This window comes from Zeugodacus cucurbitae, chromosome 4 (assembly GCF_028554725.1).
Source record: "Zeugodacus cucurbitae isolate PBARC_wt_2022May chromosome 4, idZeuCucr1.2, whole genome shotgun sequence".
NCBI lineage: Eukaryota > Metazoa > Arthropoda > Insecta > Diptera > Tephritidae > Zeugodacus > Zeugodacus cucurbitae.
In genome coordinates, this window is record NC_071669.1 from 50,763,314 (window position 1) to 50,779,866 (window position 16,553).

The 16,553-nt window shown below is 38.3% G+C and overlaps 2 protein-coding genes across 2 annotated transcripts; one reads left to right on the top strand and one right to left on the bottom strand.

The window, feature by feature from the left end:
- Positions 1 to 1,113: 1,113 nt before the first annotated feature.
- LOC105210467 (succinate--CoA ligase [ADP/GDP-forming] subunit alpha, mitochondrial) lies at positions 1,114 to 2,508 on the bottom strand. The gene is made up of 2 exons (XM_054230103.1): positions 1,299 to 2,508; positions 1,114 to 1,241 (listed from the first exon to the last, which is right to left on the bottom strand). The coding sequence occupies exon 1, from the start codon at positions 2,382 to 2,384 to the stop codon at positions 1,383 to 1,385; it is 1,002 nt and encodes a 333-aa protein (XP_054086078.1). The 5' UTR covers positions 2,385 to 2,508; the 3' UTR covers positions 1,114 to 1,241; positions 1,299 to 1,382.
- Positions 2,509 to 3,621: 1,113 nt separating this feature from the next.
- Positions 3,622 to 5,991, top strand: LOC128921787 (uncharacterized). The gene is made up of 2 exons (XM_054230104.1): positions 3,622 to 4,180; positions 4,294 to 5,991. The coding sequence occupies exon 2, from the start codon at positions 4,835 to 4,837 to the stop codon at positions 5,585 to 5,587; it is 753 nt and encodes a 250-aa protein (XP_054086079.1). The 5' UTR covers positions 3,622 to 4,180; positions 4,294 to 4,834; the 3' UTR covers positions 5,588 to 5,991.
- The last annotated feature ends 10,562 nt before the right edge of the window (positions 5,992 to 16,553 follow it).

The window sequence follows — 16,553 nt, forward strand, 5'->3', positions numbered from 1 at the left end:
TTCTTAACTATGGTTTTCGGCACATTGTCCAATACAAGACTAATGGAGTTTTTGATGTAAGATCCGTTTTGCAATTCTTATATTGTACTGATTTTATGAAGGATATCTCTTCGAAACAGCTTGCTTATGTACATACCTCGAGTAAAAATAGTGGTAACAAACGGGAATACTTTTTTGAGATAAACCATAACCGTCATCTTCTCTATAGAAGTAAGGACTTCGAAACAAGACCTCAACCTAGGAGATATGAAAGCCCGATCTGATCTCTACCAGTTGACATAAAACCGCATCCATATTCAATTTCTTACTGTACCATACACATAATAAACAGCACAACTGTACTTTTAACTTTGCTGTTGTAATCGAATATTGTTGTCTACTTGCAACAACTTCATATTAACACCTTCACGCCCAACTGGAGCGCTAAGTAACCGCGATTGAAGTAAACAATATTGTTGTTTTCAACTATTGATTGCTACATATTTTACATATTTATGTAATTCACACTTGGTTATTAATAAAATTGTTTTTGTAGCGTTACATAGGAAGACCAAACAACAATTGACGCAAGCAAAGCGTTCCCACTTGAGTTTTGTAAACAAGGCGTGAAACTTTATTTTGGAGAAATCGTCAAGAAAAGAAATAGAAAAAAATTAAAGAAAATACCCGTACAGCAAAAATTTCCTAAAGTAAACACACCTAAACCATATTAATAAAAAATTCCCCTTCACGATTATTTAAATCTCCATTCTTTCGATAATTTCCCTTCCGAATGTTCTTTTTTAACAAAACTTATATCTTATCTTGGTTTATCCGAGCCAATATGTTAAAAATTTTGTGATTTCAAACTATTCCTTTCGTAAAATTTTTCAAATTCGAAAAATTTCCCTTTTGAAAATTTGTACCTTTTCTATTTAATTTATCAATAACAAATTTTCCAAGAATGTTGATGACATATTTCTAAAATTTCCCTTTTTATGAATATATCCCTTTTCATTTATAAAAATTTCCCTAACAGGGTTTTTTTATTTTAAATTAATTTTCAATTTCGATAAAAATGTCCCTTTTTGTGAATATTTCCCTTTTAATTTATAAAAATTTCCGCAATAGGGGTTTTATAATTTTCAATAAATTTTAATTTCTATCAAAATTTCCCCCATTAACAAATTAGGGGATAATTTTATAATAATTTCCTTTAAAAAAAATGTAAATATTATGTCACGGAGATGTCATACGGAGATCTGCAATAAGCGTGGAGTCAATTACAAGGAAAAAATTTCTTTATTACAAAAATATACATATATTTACTGGTTTCTTCAATTCTACAACAGCACAAATAACAGTTGCAATTATCTCAAAACAATACAGCTTCAGCGGCGACTTCAAATCAATTTACGACACTTCATCTCATCCGCCAGCATCTTGCCCATCAAAGTCGGATTAGACGTTACCAGAACATCTGCCTTCTCCAACGCCTTCACCTTGTCGATGGCCATACCCTTGCCACCGGATATGATAGCGCCCGCATGACCCATACGCCTGCCGGGTGGCGCGGTTCTGCCAGCGATGAAGGCGGCAACCGGTTTGGCCTTATCACCCGAGTTGTGTTGTTTCAAATACTCGGCCGCATCTTCCTCGGCATTGCCGCCGATTTCGCCAATCATCACAATAGCTTTTGTTTCGGGATCCTTTAGAAAAATGTCGATGCAATCTATGAAATTGGTGCCATTAAATGGATCACCACCTATACCAACGCACAGCGTTTGACCGAGCCCATGTTTGGTCGTCTGATTGACGGCTTCGTATGTGAGTGTGCCCGAACGCGAAACAACACCCACACAACCGCGTTTGTGTATATTACCCGGCATAATGCCGATCTTGCACCACTCCGGCGCTATAATGCCCGGACAGTTAGGACCAACTATGCGACTCTTCTCCTGCTGCATTAGCGCATCTTTCACACGCACCATATCATGCTGTGGTATGCCCTCGGTGATGATCACGATGAGCGGTATTTCTGCTTTAAGAGCCTCCTCAACTGCCTTGAAGGCACCTGGTGCAGGCACGTAGAGCACTGTCGCGTGCGGATTGACGGCTTTTTTAGCCTCTTCGACGGTGGCAAAGACGGGTTTGTCGAGATGTTTGGTGCCACCCTTCTTCGGCGAAACGCCACCTAGTAATTTCGTGCCATATTTCAGCGCCTCCTGACAGTGAAATGTCGCCTGTTTGCCAGTGAAACCCTGACATATCAGCGTCGATTCGGCCGTTAGCTTGAGATTCACTCTCGTCTTTGTATAGTCCGCCATCTTACATATTGCACTGAGTAGTATACTTCTACGACTTGTTAATAATGCACTGCGGAGCACTGAGGGAACTAGGCACATTTTGAGAAAACTCAAAAGTTATTGAAATTTTTAAGATTTCTTATTTGTTTGAAGCAAAAAAATATTTTGTAAATAAAAATAGAAATGTTTTGACTTTTCAAAATCGAATGTGAGGGATGTTTCGGGGAACAAGTGTTTATAAAAAAGTATTTTTTTATTAAAGTCGGTACACAAGGGCTCTAGTTTCGACTATTTAAGAAGAACCTGACTAGGTTCGATCAAAGATATCCAAAAAATATTTATAATCTTAGAACCGATAAAGCCGTCTTTTGTACTGATAGCAGTAAATCCGAACTTTTTGATTCCACAGTGACTTACTTATAGAACTATATACCAGACCTAACCTTACTTATAATAAATTTAGCTTTTTCGCTTAATTTTTTAACGATATGACATTATTCCGATACCTCGACACTATTATTTCGTATCAAGTTACGATGTTCATAAATTGGAAGACCCATACAATTCTGCCCACACAAGAAGCCTACTCAGCATAATGCTCGCATAAATTCCATCACTCCCACCAAAGCGCTGATGTCAACTCAACCGCAACGTTCCGTCAGTGCACAGAACTGAAGGCGCAATGACATTTTTCGGTACAATTCCATTGAAACGATGGTCGGCCGATCCGTCCAACTAGCCGGTCATTGCATTACAACTTGTAAACATTATTTTTGGGCGCGCGCTGATTTAGTTGACGGCGCGCAGGTTCAGTGACACCGCGGCGCCCGCCTTCGACGATGAACGCCAATGAAAGTTGGCGATTATTGCGGAATTGCGCAGTAAATTTAGCGACTGGATAAGTGGTTCAACGGCTGGATGGGCGATTCGCGTGCGCTTAGCCATAAGAACGCCATGCAACGGCACAGCGCGATTTGCGGCGCTCCCCCTCTAGATCCACAAGTGCAGGGAATGTGGCGTTGCGAAGCTACAAGTGCAGAAGTGGGACGTAGGCGCACGTCGCATAAACATATGGGAATCGAGAACTGAGTCAATAACATATTTACAGTTACCCAGAAGTGCCGCGGCAGCGCTCGAAATCAAAACAAACCGCGCAAAGCCAAAAATGATGAATGTTTGTAAAAAGGAACAGCGCCGTCGGGAGTAAAGGGAACAGCGCTCGAGAGAAATTTATGCGCTCCCAGAAAACTGCAAGCGCGGAAGAAAAGGCCGCACACACAGACATATATACCAAATAACCGACAATCAAAACAAAACCCCAGCAAAAACAAATGCGATCAGCGGCGAAGAGTAACGAAAATCCGCAAAAAATTCGAAAAATTCCACAGGTTATTGACACCATGAGTCGCACAACACACGCGAACGTAGTAAAAGCAGGCAGCGTAGCGCGAATGAGTTGAACAGTCCGCAGCGGGTGTTGGTGTGTTAGACCGTGCGGCGGTGCGACGGCTACTTAGAGAAGCGTCAGCGTCTTTTACCAGTTTTGGCGCACTTCGGCGTACAAGTGAAATACAAGAAAAAGACGTCAATGAAATTGGAGAATGCTTATAGACGACGTGGTTACATGTGTAGGTGAGGAGTAAGGGCGGAAAACAGTCAGCGACGCCAACAGCAACAAGTGGTTGGATTTCTTATTTCGGTACGCTTATAAGAATCGTATTTTAGAATTCTTTGTTATGGTTTAGTATACTAATAAGTAGTTGGTTGAGCTTTAAGTGAGGAGAGCAAAGAGCGACTTCATCCCTATTTTGAAGAGTACGGATAGAACCCCTCGGAAGTATTTCTGACTCGAAGTGTTTTAGGATTATGCTCATCTGAGTTAGGCAAGTTCAAATGTACGTTCAATGAGAAGATATTTATAATACTGTTCTTCCAACGGCTCTAATCTTTGACTGACTGCTGTATGAGATTTTGTTCTGACAATATTTCCGTGTTTTCTTTTATTTAGGGGTTCCGAATCTTCAGTCCTTACAGCGGGTTCAGCCCTGGTGGTCCATATCATAAGACACGGATAACCTGTGATGATATCAAACTTGTATCGCTAACCTCAAGACCTCGGTTCACACAATATAAATTTCTCAGTAAAGAAAGTACATATTTACAGTTTTTTTTATGAAACGACTTCGTAGCTAGTCTCATTAGTGGATATAATAGTTCTTGTATTTCAAGGTAAAATACTATATTCTCTCTGGCCACAGCTGAAAAACAGCTAGTCACATTTACATCACTGGTGCTATGCGCACGTGTGCAGCTGCAGCTTTGCAGGCAATCCTGAACCTCACACCACTTCATTTGGTGGTTGGCACTATGGCCAATAAGACCTTACTGGCCCTAACAAGGGCAGGTTAAAGAAACAGCAGGATGTTAAGCGCCCGGCAATTGGATATCATCGGAAGGAAGCTTCCAACGACTCTCCTCCCGAGGGACGATATCATTAAAAGGGTTCATCTTGTGAGACGATTTAAAACGGTTATGTCCAATAAAAGGGAATGGGAGGACTCAACTCTCAAGGAACTCATACGCAGAAGCTCACAACAATGGTACACAGACGGACAAAGACAGCAGTTGGTATAGGCGCCGGGATAACGGGGCCACGACTGAAGCTGTCTTTATCCATGGGCATCTTCCAAGCTGAAGTCTATGCCATTACCAAGTGTGCAGAGGTAATATTAGACAGGGGCTACCATAATGAGCGCATAGCCATTATCAGCGATAGCCAAGCAGCTCTCCAGGCATTATCATCCTTCGAGGTGGACTCGGGGCTGGTCATGGATCGCGTAGATACTTTGAATAGTATTTGCAGCAATAACAGCATAACCCTAACTTGGGTTTCAGGACATAAAGAAATACAGGGAAACGAACTCGCGGACCAACTAGCAAGGAAGACCACGGCCACCAGTCCAATTGGGCCAGAGCCCTTTATCGCGGTTGGTCGGCACGTTCTTATAACCCGCCTGAAAGAGGAGGAGGCAGCAAGCAGGAATCGCATTATATACCGGCCACTGCAGACTACGGTGTCATCTGCACAAAATGGGAATCCACTCGTCGGATCTTTGCCGATTCTGTCTGCCGATTCGGAGGCGGAGACACCAGAGCACTTACTCCTTGACTGCCCGGCGATCGCGAAGGAAAGGGGACAGACAATTGGGGCACTTTATCCCCAAAGAGGAAGTATCGCATGCATCAGCCCTGCAACACTGTTAAGATTTCTTAACGTGACGGGGTTGGAGGGGGTGCTGTGATAACTGCAGAGGGCCCAATAGACTTAAGGTCGCGGTGCAATCCTCACTATATAATCTAATCTAATATACTATATTTAAAAATCTATTCGATCAACACTTCAAACAAAAAGGTCGAGACCAAAAAAGGTTTGTTTGAATTCAATTGCCTAGTAACTGGCCTCGATCTTTGACAAAATCGTAATAAATTCTTCATTTTTTAGTTCTGTGGTAATAAATGTGGTTTGCTAGTTGTTTTAGTCAAAAGTTTGTCGATTCAGGTTAAATAAAAAGGCCGGGAAAAAAATATAGAACTCTAAAATTGGGACTAAGAGAAATCCGTCGATAATGACTAAGTAATATATGGGCTTATAAAATCTCCAGGCAGGATGTTATATAAAACTGTATTTATTCTGCTTTCTGAGAAATCCATAGGCAATAAACTTCTTTTGAGTAGATCTCAACTACACCTTCATAGTTTCTTTGGACTTTAAGACTGGGTTTGGACTTTAAGACTTTGTTTGAAGATTTCTAGCTTTAATTCTTGCTTGCAGCACCTACTTCAATTAGTAGTTTACTCATTAAATGCCGGTATTCTCGAAAAGCTGTATCGGCGCTTTAAAACCAGAATCTATTGGGCGCAACCAAAAAAGTTTAGTAATTTTGTTGCAATACATACATTTTTGTGTGAAAAAGCGAATAGCGTATGCAGCTCTTAGACTACGGAAGAGCCAACGTTACAAACTTTTCTTAAGTTAAACCAACTTTGCTGACTAGCTGACTCGTGACAGACAGTTAATAGATTAAAAATACCAAAACAAATCAGCTAAAAATAGACTTGCCTTTCCAACTAAAGCCGTGTTTTATTTGCAACGCGAAAATGAAAGCGCAAAAACAAAGCTCAAGCTTCGTCAATAAATAATTAGAATACAAGGAACTTGTAAGAAAGACCACGAGCAATCACCCCGCAGTGGAACAAAAAAACACAAACTAAACACGATATTAGAGGCTAAGAACCTACGCAGACTCGCACATGGACGTTTGCGACCAAGCGCGCATAGACTTCAAGCAGTTCACAGTAAGTGCGCGTGCACTCGTACTGGACAAAGCGTACAAAGCGATACCTTTCTAAAACACTTGATGGCCTGCGTACACACCACAACTACAAGCCTGCAGCTAAATGGAGGCTTACAAAAAAGATTACGCACAAGTCGTAGAACTTCACGATACATATCGTACGAGTACAGCACAAAACGCGCCAATTTCTGACTTGACGGACTTTGACACAAAACACTCTTGAGGTTCACGTGTTGCGCGTCGTAAACGAGGCTACTACGTCGTCTTAAAAGCGCGCTAAGCATGAATGCGCGTTTCAGCGAGACAATAACCTCAAAACTCGCTAACAACAACCCGCGCCTCCAACCGCAACACACTTAACGTACTACAACCGAAATACGAGCGCAACACCAACAACAAAATGAGATTAGAATGAAAACAAAGTAAAAAGCGCAAAACAATAATATTGAACCGAAAAAAATTGTGCAACCAGTTTCGGTTAAGAAGCAATCTCAGCGTTCGTATGAAATATTTGCAAACAAGGCAAGGTGAATAATAAAATGCTGAGAAAAGAAACCACAAAAATGTTGAAAACAAAAAATAAAAATAAAATTAAAATTAAATAAAAATTTAAAAAATCACATAACAAAAGCGCAAATAAAAAAATACAGCAACAAAAAATTACTTTTTGTGCCACCAAAAAACGATAATATTTTGAAAAGTTTCATTCAACCCTTTTTTTTGTGCGCGCTGCTTGTTCTTCTGTTTTTGGCCTCTTGGAAGCCTTGCGAAAATTATTTTATATTTTATTTTTGCTCTGCGCTTTGTTGTCTCTTTTGTGTGAGTTGTATACAGATATAATATTTAACAATGAAGCTGTTTTTACGATTCTTGTCTTACTACGGCCAATATTTGCTTTCGGCCACAATTCGTGGCTGATGAAATCGCTTGAAGTGTTTGCAAGTGCGACCGCATTTAGACGTGCTTGACCACACATATGACATGGTCAACATGTATTACTCATTTATAATTGTTTTTTACTCTTCTTCCTCGTAGCTTACGAACCATAGTGCTGGCATAAAGAATTACAACAATCGACCGATGTCGTTCGGAGCATCGAAGCACTCAGATCCGGTAAGTATAACACTTGGGAACTTTATTTAAAATTTAAAAAATCCAGCGAGAGTTGCTGGTTGTTAATTACGAAACCTTTGAGTTCTCAACCGTTTGACCGTTAAAACTACTCTAGCAATTTTTGCCAATTGGAAATATCAAGCGAAGCCAGGTCGCTATGTTTCCGACGGAGTGGAGATCTTCCTGTTCCTGTGCTTCCACCGGCTGGTACTGCATTAAACACATTCAAAGCTGGAGTGATCTCTTCCATTCGGAGAACATGACCTACCCTGCGTAACCACTGTCTTTTTATTCGCTGAACTATGTCAATGTCGTCGTATAGCTTATACAGCTCATCGTTTCCTAGTACGCGGTATTCGCCGTTGCCAATGTTCTGAGGACCATAAATCTTCCACAAAATCTTTCTCTCAATTACTCCAAGCGCCTTCTCTTCGTCCTTCTTCAACTTCTTCAACATAAATCATGACGAGGACAATGAGCGACTTGTAGAGTTATGTTTCTGTTCGTCGAGAGGGACTTTTGCCTACTATATTCAAATATAAATTATAGATATCGAAACAAAATTTGACGGATTTCTTCAAAAAGCCTTCTGCTTACTCACAATAATACCCCAACTTTCAACTGTGAGCAAGAGAAATACCCTCAAAGTATCGTCCATATATTTGACTGAAACTCAGATTCCAATGAACATCCGAGTACATTTTGACATTCTTGTAATGTTTTCAAAAACCATTAAGACACGCTTTTCTACAAATAGCTTCAGGATATTTCATTAAAAATAATTATTTTCCTAAAAAACCATTTAGGGTGAATATGAACTCTGTGTTGAAATTCATTAATAATATGTACTCCGTGTTTCTTCAAGGCCGGATGTCTGTCGCCGAGAGGGTTGCTTATTTCAAAAACTCCTGCGATAGACTTAAAGATGACGCGTAAAAGATTGAGAAGAGGTTAAACACTGTAATTTATGCCTACTTATGTCCATGCTGTAAGACATCTAACGATCAATTAGTTAGTTTAATTACTTCTGATCAGCGGTTGATGGATTGCCTGATGGCGACATAAACAAACTTGAAATTATTTAAAAGGCTTCGCTTAGGATTTAATATATTCACATTGTATTTCTAAAAGGGCAAAACAAATGCTAGCGCCAAACCGGCTGGCTATTCTTCAATGAATATACGCTTACAATCTTCGACAACGGCGCGTGATAAATGACTTTATGCAAACTACAACCAGATCTAGAAAAGGTGAAAAAACCGCTTCCAATTCGCAAAGCACCAATAATGAATGACGCAAATAAAAATTTTGCTAATTGAAAGTTGAAGCATAAATAAGAGCTCAAACTAGCTTGGCTAGTAGAAAGAAGCACATTCTTTCAACAGAAAGAGTGAAATATTATACGGAATATTCGAAAACATTTATGTTTAACTATTAATCAATAGAGTCCACCAAGGCCTTATACAAAAAAATTTGGTCATGTTCATGTGAAACATCTCTTCATCTCTCCAAGGCAGTAACTTTAACCATTCAGATTAGTAAGATGGAGATTGACAAGATCATTATCGACGACCCCATTCATAAAGGAATGTAACTGTAACAGTAGAAGAATGGATCTCCCTGTCGAAATTTAGGTTCTAAAGACAAATAAACTATCAACAACTCTCGGAAAGGTCCGTCCATATCTAAATCTATAATTAGGTCTATATTTAAGGTAGGTAAGCTAAAAAATGTCAGAATGACTAACTTCATCGATAGACATGGGGATCTAAATTAGTTTCATACGAACTAAATCAATCAAAGTATAAACTGGGAAACAAGAAAACTTCTTCCCGACACCAGAAACAGAAGTACTACCCTGGAACAACCTGTCGTCTGTTAAGGTGTATCGAATTATATTACGTAACCTTGAAAGTGTAGGTTAGGAGATATATATTATATATAGACATAGCACGCAATCGTATTCAATCATTATCAAAGCACACCCACCTGCCATTTTCCCAAGACAACAAATCTCATGGGTGGCCAATGAGTTCATGAACTTGACAATTTAACCAACAATTACACACGCTTAATTGTCGACATTTACGTAGATAGGTAAGTCAATTTTTCCGCCTCAACTAAATAAGCCGCCACCAACTTGACTGTTGTTGTCAAAACACTACAACATTTTATGGCCAAACAAAAGGTGCTGTGTTTTTGTTATCATACACGTAATGAGGTTAATAAACCCAACCAAGGCCACACAACGAAGTAACCATCAACTAGCCAACTAAAGGCAACAAAAACTACACGCATACATACATACACACAAATATTTATATTAACCAAAGTACCAACGAACCCGATCACAACAACCGCACCGATGAATACACGCAAATTATGACGAAGGTGTCGCGGAGGTGTGGGTTTAGGGGTTAGGCAGCTAAGTGGTTGCTGGCTTGGTCTCTTGACAATTACATTACAGTGCACACTGTGTGTCTATTTCTCATTTTTTTCTTTTTTCGCATAAAATTCTAGTAAACTTATGAAATTTCAGTTTTTCACCTTTTTATTTGCTGATTTTCTTCTACGTAATTTCCAATTCGGTCGCTCGCTCGCGTCCACTGCGCATAGGCCTACTCATTACTAATGTTTATTTGAATTTGTTTGTGTGTATTTGTTGTTTGTATGTGCTTTATTGCCTGTTTATTTACGTACAATTCAAGTTCAATTTATTTTTGTTTTTGTATTTTGTAGTTTATCTGCTCTTGACGTTCATAACAGAAACACAATAATTTATATGATTATTGCTGTCGACGTAGTATTTATTTTATGTGGGCAATGACACCGGCATTTAAAGTATACTGAGGTAATATTATTGTTAATGAGAGTATAATAGAATTTTTGAAATATTTTTTTAAGTAAATCATTGATCCTTTTAGCCAAGAAACGCTGACAAAGCTTTCGAATTTCCTAGTATCATGACTGACGTATTATAGTACGGAAGAGAGTCTGCGATAAATTTTATATTTTTACGTATGTCTTTTTGAAGTCTACCATAGTACCTCGGTAAACATATTGCGGTATTGTTAAACCTTCATAAAACGTTTCTCAAGAGACCCATCATAATCTCGGAGCCAAAAAAAAACAGAAATGGATGAAGAAGATCAGACAAATGTATGGCAAAGTTGTATGAGTCAATTAAATACGTTTAAAAAGAAGGATCTTCTTATTTGAAAAAATCAGTTTAATGAATATTTTAAAGTGGAAGCCTTCAGCTTCATCATAAGCTCAAAGCTCACCAAAAATCATGGGAAATCCCACAAAATCCGATGTAGCTTTTCAGGGTTCCGGAGCTATCTCATAGGTTAGCAGATTTGCTGATCTGTACGGCACTGGATCGTTAATGGACTGTTAGATGCCAAAGCACCTCCGCTCCGAGAAGACCAACCGACGTAATGGTTGATAAAAAGTTGTGTGTCATGGCATGCAAGTCTAATGAAACCAGAAATCACTTAAGTCCATACCGTTAAAATCCGTACATATTAAGTGGTTCCATACTTCGTGACCATATCACACTGTTGGTTTATATATAAAGCAGATTTTTCTTATTCTTCTTGATTGGCGTAGACAAGGCTTAGGCGGTTATAGCCGAGCCCACAACAGCGCGTCATTCGTTTATTCTAGGCAATTTGACGCCAATTGGTAATGGCAAGTGAAGCCAGGTCCTTCTCTACTTCATACTTCCAACGAGGTGCAAGTCTTCCTCTTCCTCGACTTCCAACAGCAGGTACTGCATCGAACACTTCCAGAGCTGAAGCATTTTCGTTCATTCGAACAACATGACATAGCCAGCGTAGCCGCTGTCTTTTTATTCGCTGAACTATGTCGTTCGATCGTCTGCGGTATTCGCCGTTGCCAATGTTTAGAGAACCAAAAATCTTCCGCAAAACCTTTCTCTCAAAAACTCCCACTGTCGCCTCATCGGATGTTGACATCGTCCACGCTTCTGCACCATAAAGTAGGACGGGAATGATGAGGCCATTGTAGAGTTTGGTTTTTGTTCGTCCAGAGAGCACTTTTCTTTTCAATTGCCTACTCAGTCCAAAGTAGGTTTTTCTACAGCCTACCAAATATCAACATTCTATAACAACGGTTATACAATAGTAAACAACGCCAAGATCACAAATTGGCTATGCTTTGAAGCCATGAAACTGGATATTATCCACAACCTCACAGTAATTTAGCTAAGAATTGTATAAGACGGTAATGAGCTTCGAAATTTCTTCTTAGCTGAAAAGTAAAGTATTGGACAACATATAAAGGTTATGAACTTTTAATTAAAAACAAAGTAACAAATGGGTTATTCACTAAGATCAAATGTAGACCGCATTTGATGTAACCTGGGGGTTTAAACCAGTTATCATGAATCAGATAATAGCAACTTCGGTCTCTCTGAACATTGTGACTGATACTATGTATTAAATCCCTCAATATCCATCCAATCATGTCCAACTACAGTAGATTAGTCACTTGTCATTTACAAAAGACCTTTCAGTATACTCAACACAGAAAACGTCTCTGCCTTCCTCAGCTACCGTTATTAGTTTCGTTTGGATAGCTGTTGGTTGTTGTCTGTCTAGGTGAATTCAACCTTATCATAACAGGATACATGGCAGCCACCTTTCTTGATAATTTAAAGCTTACTACCCTTAACCCGATAGTAAAACGAAAGTGACACTACTAAAGAAGCATCTAATTAAGTCGTAACTCAAGACCCCACAAAAGTGTATACTAACTAACTAATATAGAGTAGTACAGTAAAAGGTATTTGTAGGAGTATATTTTATTTGATCGGATCATTACGTTTTGAAGAGTCTTCATTCTTCACTATAACTGCTTACGCAGGAACAAAATGAGTACTGAAAATTCATTTTTTTTTTTCAAGTAACATATGATTGATTCTAGCAACTTCCGATTTCGCAAATATTTTGCAAAAATATTTCAAGCGCACATACATACATTACATGCGCATGCAAAAATGTTTGTATGTATGCATGGAACACATGTTATAGTTTCGCACACGGCACATGCCGAATAAATCAAAAAGCTGCTTGCTGATGCAACGCTGAAATATTCGATTATTCATATGTACATTGACCGCCACGCATCAGTTGAGTGCGAATGTACTCATGCATATGTATGAATATACGCGTAGTAACACCAAAAGGCTCAGGCGATCGGGCCACCCGTCAAGTTCTGTGTGACGTAACGTATACGCAATATTTGTGCGCGTGCACGCTGGAATGTTATGATAGTTGTTAGTGTTGTTGCTATAGTTGTTTTTGTTTTCATTACGTGTTTTCTATTTTGTTTATGCATTCCAATTGCTTGCAAAAATTAACGTCTATGCGGTAATATGCACAACCAATCTCTGTTTGTAAATATGTATGTGCGTGTAAGTGTTCGAGAGTTGTTTACAACTTGAGACAATTTGCGCTTTCCACGTGTACAAATATTCCGTTACGCCACAATGCAACACACGCGTCATCAGCTGCATATTTTCCTATGTAAATTACTAATTAGCCAATCACAAATTTTCCCAAATGTCATTCGGGTTAAAGAGGCTACGCGTTGAAACTGTACTTGTTTACCTAAAATTTAGCTTTTTATTAAATTATTTCTATTTAACTGAACAATGGAGGTTTTGAAATCGAAAACAATATTTTTCATACCTCATACGACAGTATATTGCTCGCTAAATACAAAAGGGGCACAACTCAAATATTGTCAATAAAGATATATATTTCCACAGAACATAACACTAACTCTCTTAATAGTACTCATTCTCTCTGAAACTCGTGATCTTGGCGACATTTGGTTTCAACAAGACGGCGCCACTTCCTACACATCGCATCAATCAATGGAATTATTGAAATAATTCTTCGGTGAGCTGATGAATTCAAGATCGTGTGATATCACGCTGTTAGACTTTTTCTTATGAGTATATGTAGAGTCTAAAGTCTATCCGGACAGTCCCGCTTCGATTCAGGTCTTGAAGCAAAACATCACGCATGTCGTACACCAGTTACCAGTCGATATGCTCGAACATCGTTAACGAAAATTGGACTTAACGAATGGACCATGTGAGACGAGCCGCAGCCAATATTTGAAAGAAATAATCTTGCCAACAGTTGCTACTTTGGACTGAGTAGGTAATTGAACAGTAAAGTCCTCTCTCGACGAACCAAAATCGAACTCTACAAGTCGCTTATCATTCCCGTCCTGCTTTATGGTGCAGAAGCGTGGTCGATGTCAACATCAGATGAGACGACACTAGGAGTTTTCGAGAGGAAAATTTCGCGCAAGATTTATGGACCTCAGAACATTGGCAATGGCATATACCGCAGACGATGGAACGATGAGCTGTACGAGTTATACGACTTCATTGACATAGTTCAGCGAATAAAAAGACAGCGGCTACGCTGGCAAGGGCATTTTGTCCGAATGGACGAAAACACTCCAGCTCTGTAAGTGTTCGATGCAGTACCCGCCGGAGGAAGCCGAGGAAGGGGAAGGCCTTCACTCCGTTGGAGGGACCAGGTGGAGAGCGACTTGGTTACACCTGGGATCTCCAACTGGCGCCGAACTGCGAAGGAAAGAGAGGAGTGGTGCGCTCTCATCGATTCGGCTATAACCGGCTAAACGGTTGAACGCCAATCACATACATACATACAATCTTTAAAAAATATACGCAAAAAATGTTCTTTCGATATTCCCCATTAAATTTGAATTTTCTGCGTTTTTTCTTTAATGAGGTAAGGAACCTCGAAATAGATCACCTTTTATATGTATATAGAGAGAGAACGAAAGAAAGTTGAACTTTAGATCTGAAAATTATAAAAATGTTAAGAAAAACATCGCCCATTAGTGAATGTCAACCGTAGTGAAAGATCTTTGTCGGACATTGTTTGAGATTTTTTGAAATCTCAACCATATTCGACCTTAATATTTGAATCAACTACTGTGTAGTTGAATAAAACTCATATCAAAGACTGTAATTTTCGTGTTTTGAAAAATAATGTTATTCATTAGTCTACATTAGTCTCAAAATAGTCTCCAATCGATACTTTGTACTATTCTTATTATTTTGTATTATCCTTCCAACCGTGGAACTACTTCTCAAGCTCGATTCTGGCTTATATGGAGACTGGGGTATCGTTACAGTATTGTATTGAATTAACGAACAAGCAAGGAAGTGTGAGTTTTTAACAAACGAAAATTGCCAATTAAGAACCCATTATACAGATCCAATTTTAAACTCTACTCCAAATTTCTTACCTCTTCTGTCTGTTTGGACTAAGATATAAACAAACATCTGTACTTGAATAAGTTAGTCCATTGTGTTTATATTCAGTTACTTGTTCGATTCGCCACTAATCAAGGTGAATAAAAGACAGTTGTTCATATCAAGCATATAATATAAATATATTTGTGTATGAAGATCTCGAAATTTCGGGATTTTCACTTAATTTATGAAGGAAATAATACTCAAATCTAAAGATACGAAATCAATTAAAAGAAAAATTAATTTTAAATCTTTTATATTTTAATATTTACATTATTTGTAAATATAGCATAGAGTAAACATGAATCTACAAACGGATATACATATATTTAGTTGTTCCAAGATTTTCAATTTATTCTATTTCACTTAAACTGCGCATTTGTCTGTCGGCAAACTTGAAAGCCATTGTGTGGCTCGACTAAAATTAAATGAAATGCTTAGTTTAAACAAACAAATAACAAAAATGTATATGTATGTATATACGAGTATATGTATGCAGAGATGAAATGATGTTGACAAATATGAAGTGTCATTTCAAAATTCCCTCTTCAAAAGAATTTCGTGCAACCGACGTTGCATACATTATGTATGATGGATGAAGAGAACGCACTACACGTAATCTACTATAGTTTAGAAAAACATGCTAATATGGCTTATTCGTATATGTAAATACAGGGTTTTTATAACGGGGCCTCTCGATCTGTATTTGTAATGAAGAGTGTTTTGATGTTCCACAAGATTAGTTTACAATTGTTAAGGATTCTAAAGCAGAAGAAGTCTAAACCATCATTAAGTGATGAACATCTGGTCTCAAAATCATATGATAAAATAGGTCTATTGATTGACCATCTAGGCGATTCTGTTAGACTACATTTATGGCAATTTATTACTATCACTCTTACCTTTACCTTTCAATGTTGATAAATCTAATATGGCTGACCATTTGAAATTAGGGCCAATTTTAGAAAATTTGTACCGAAAAGTTGGTCTTTATAGAGTCCGATTTACACAAGATTCTGTTCAAAAACAAAAATTCATATAAATTACGAAATAATAAAGCCGAAATATTGACAAATTTGTAATTTTTTTTGTAATCAAAGTTGTACTGCTACAAAACACCCTATATTTATATCTACCTACAATCTGGTATACTTGTTCTTCACTCACAATATTTAGAGCTGTTGCAACCTATTCAAATGTAGCATGCCACATTTTTACAACTTATAAGTTTTTAAGCAATTAGCACCCCAAAGACCCCAAAAAGACGAAAAATTCTTTTAATGCGGAAATGGATTTCTTTAGGGTCGCCCACGTTTGTCAGTTCATAGTTTTGTGTGTAATGAGACAAGAAAGATGATTACTTTTCTTTAAAAATAATTTTAAGAGACATTGCAACATTAGTCATTTTCTTCTAATGCCATTAATTTGAAAATATGATCGATTGTAAACTGGTTGTAATATTAATATTGT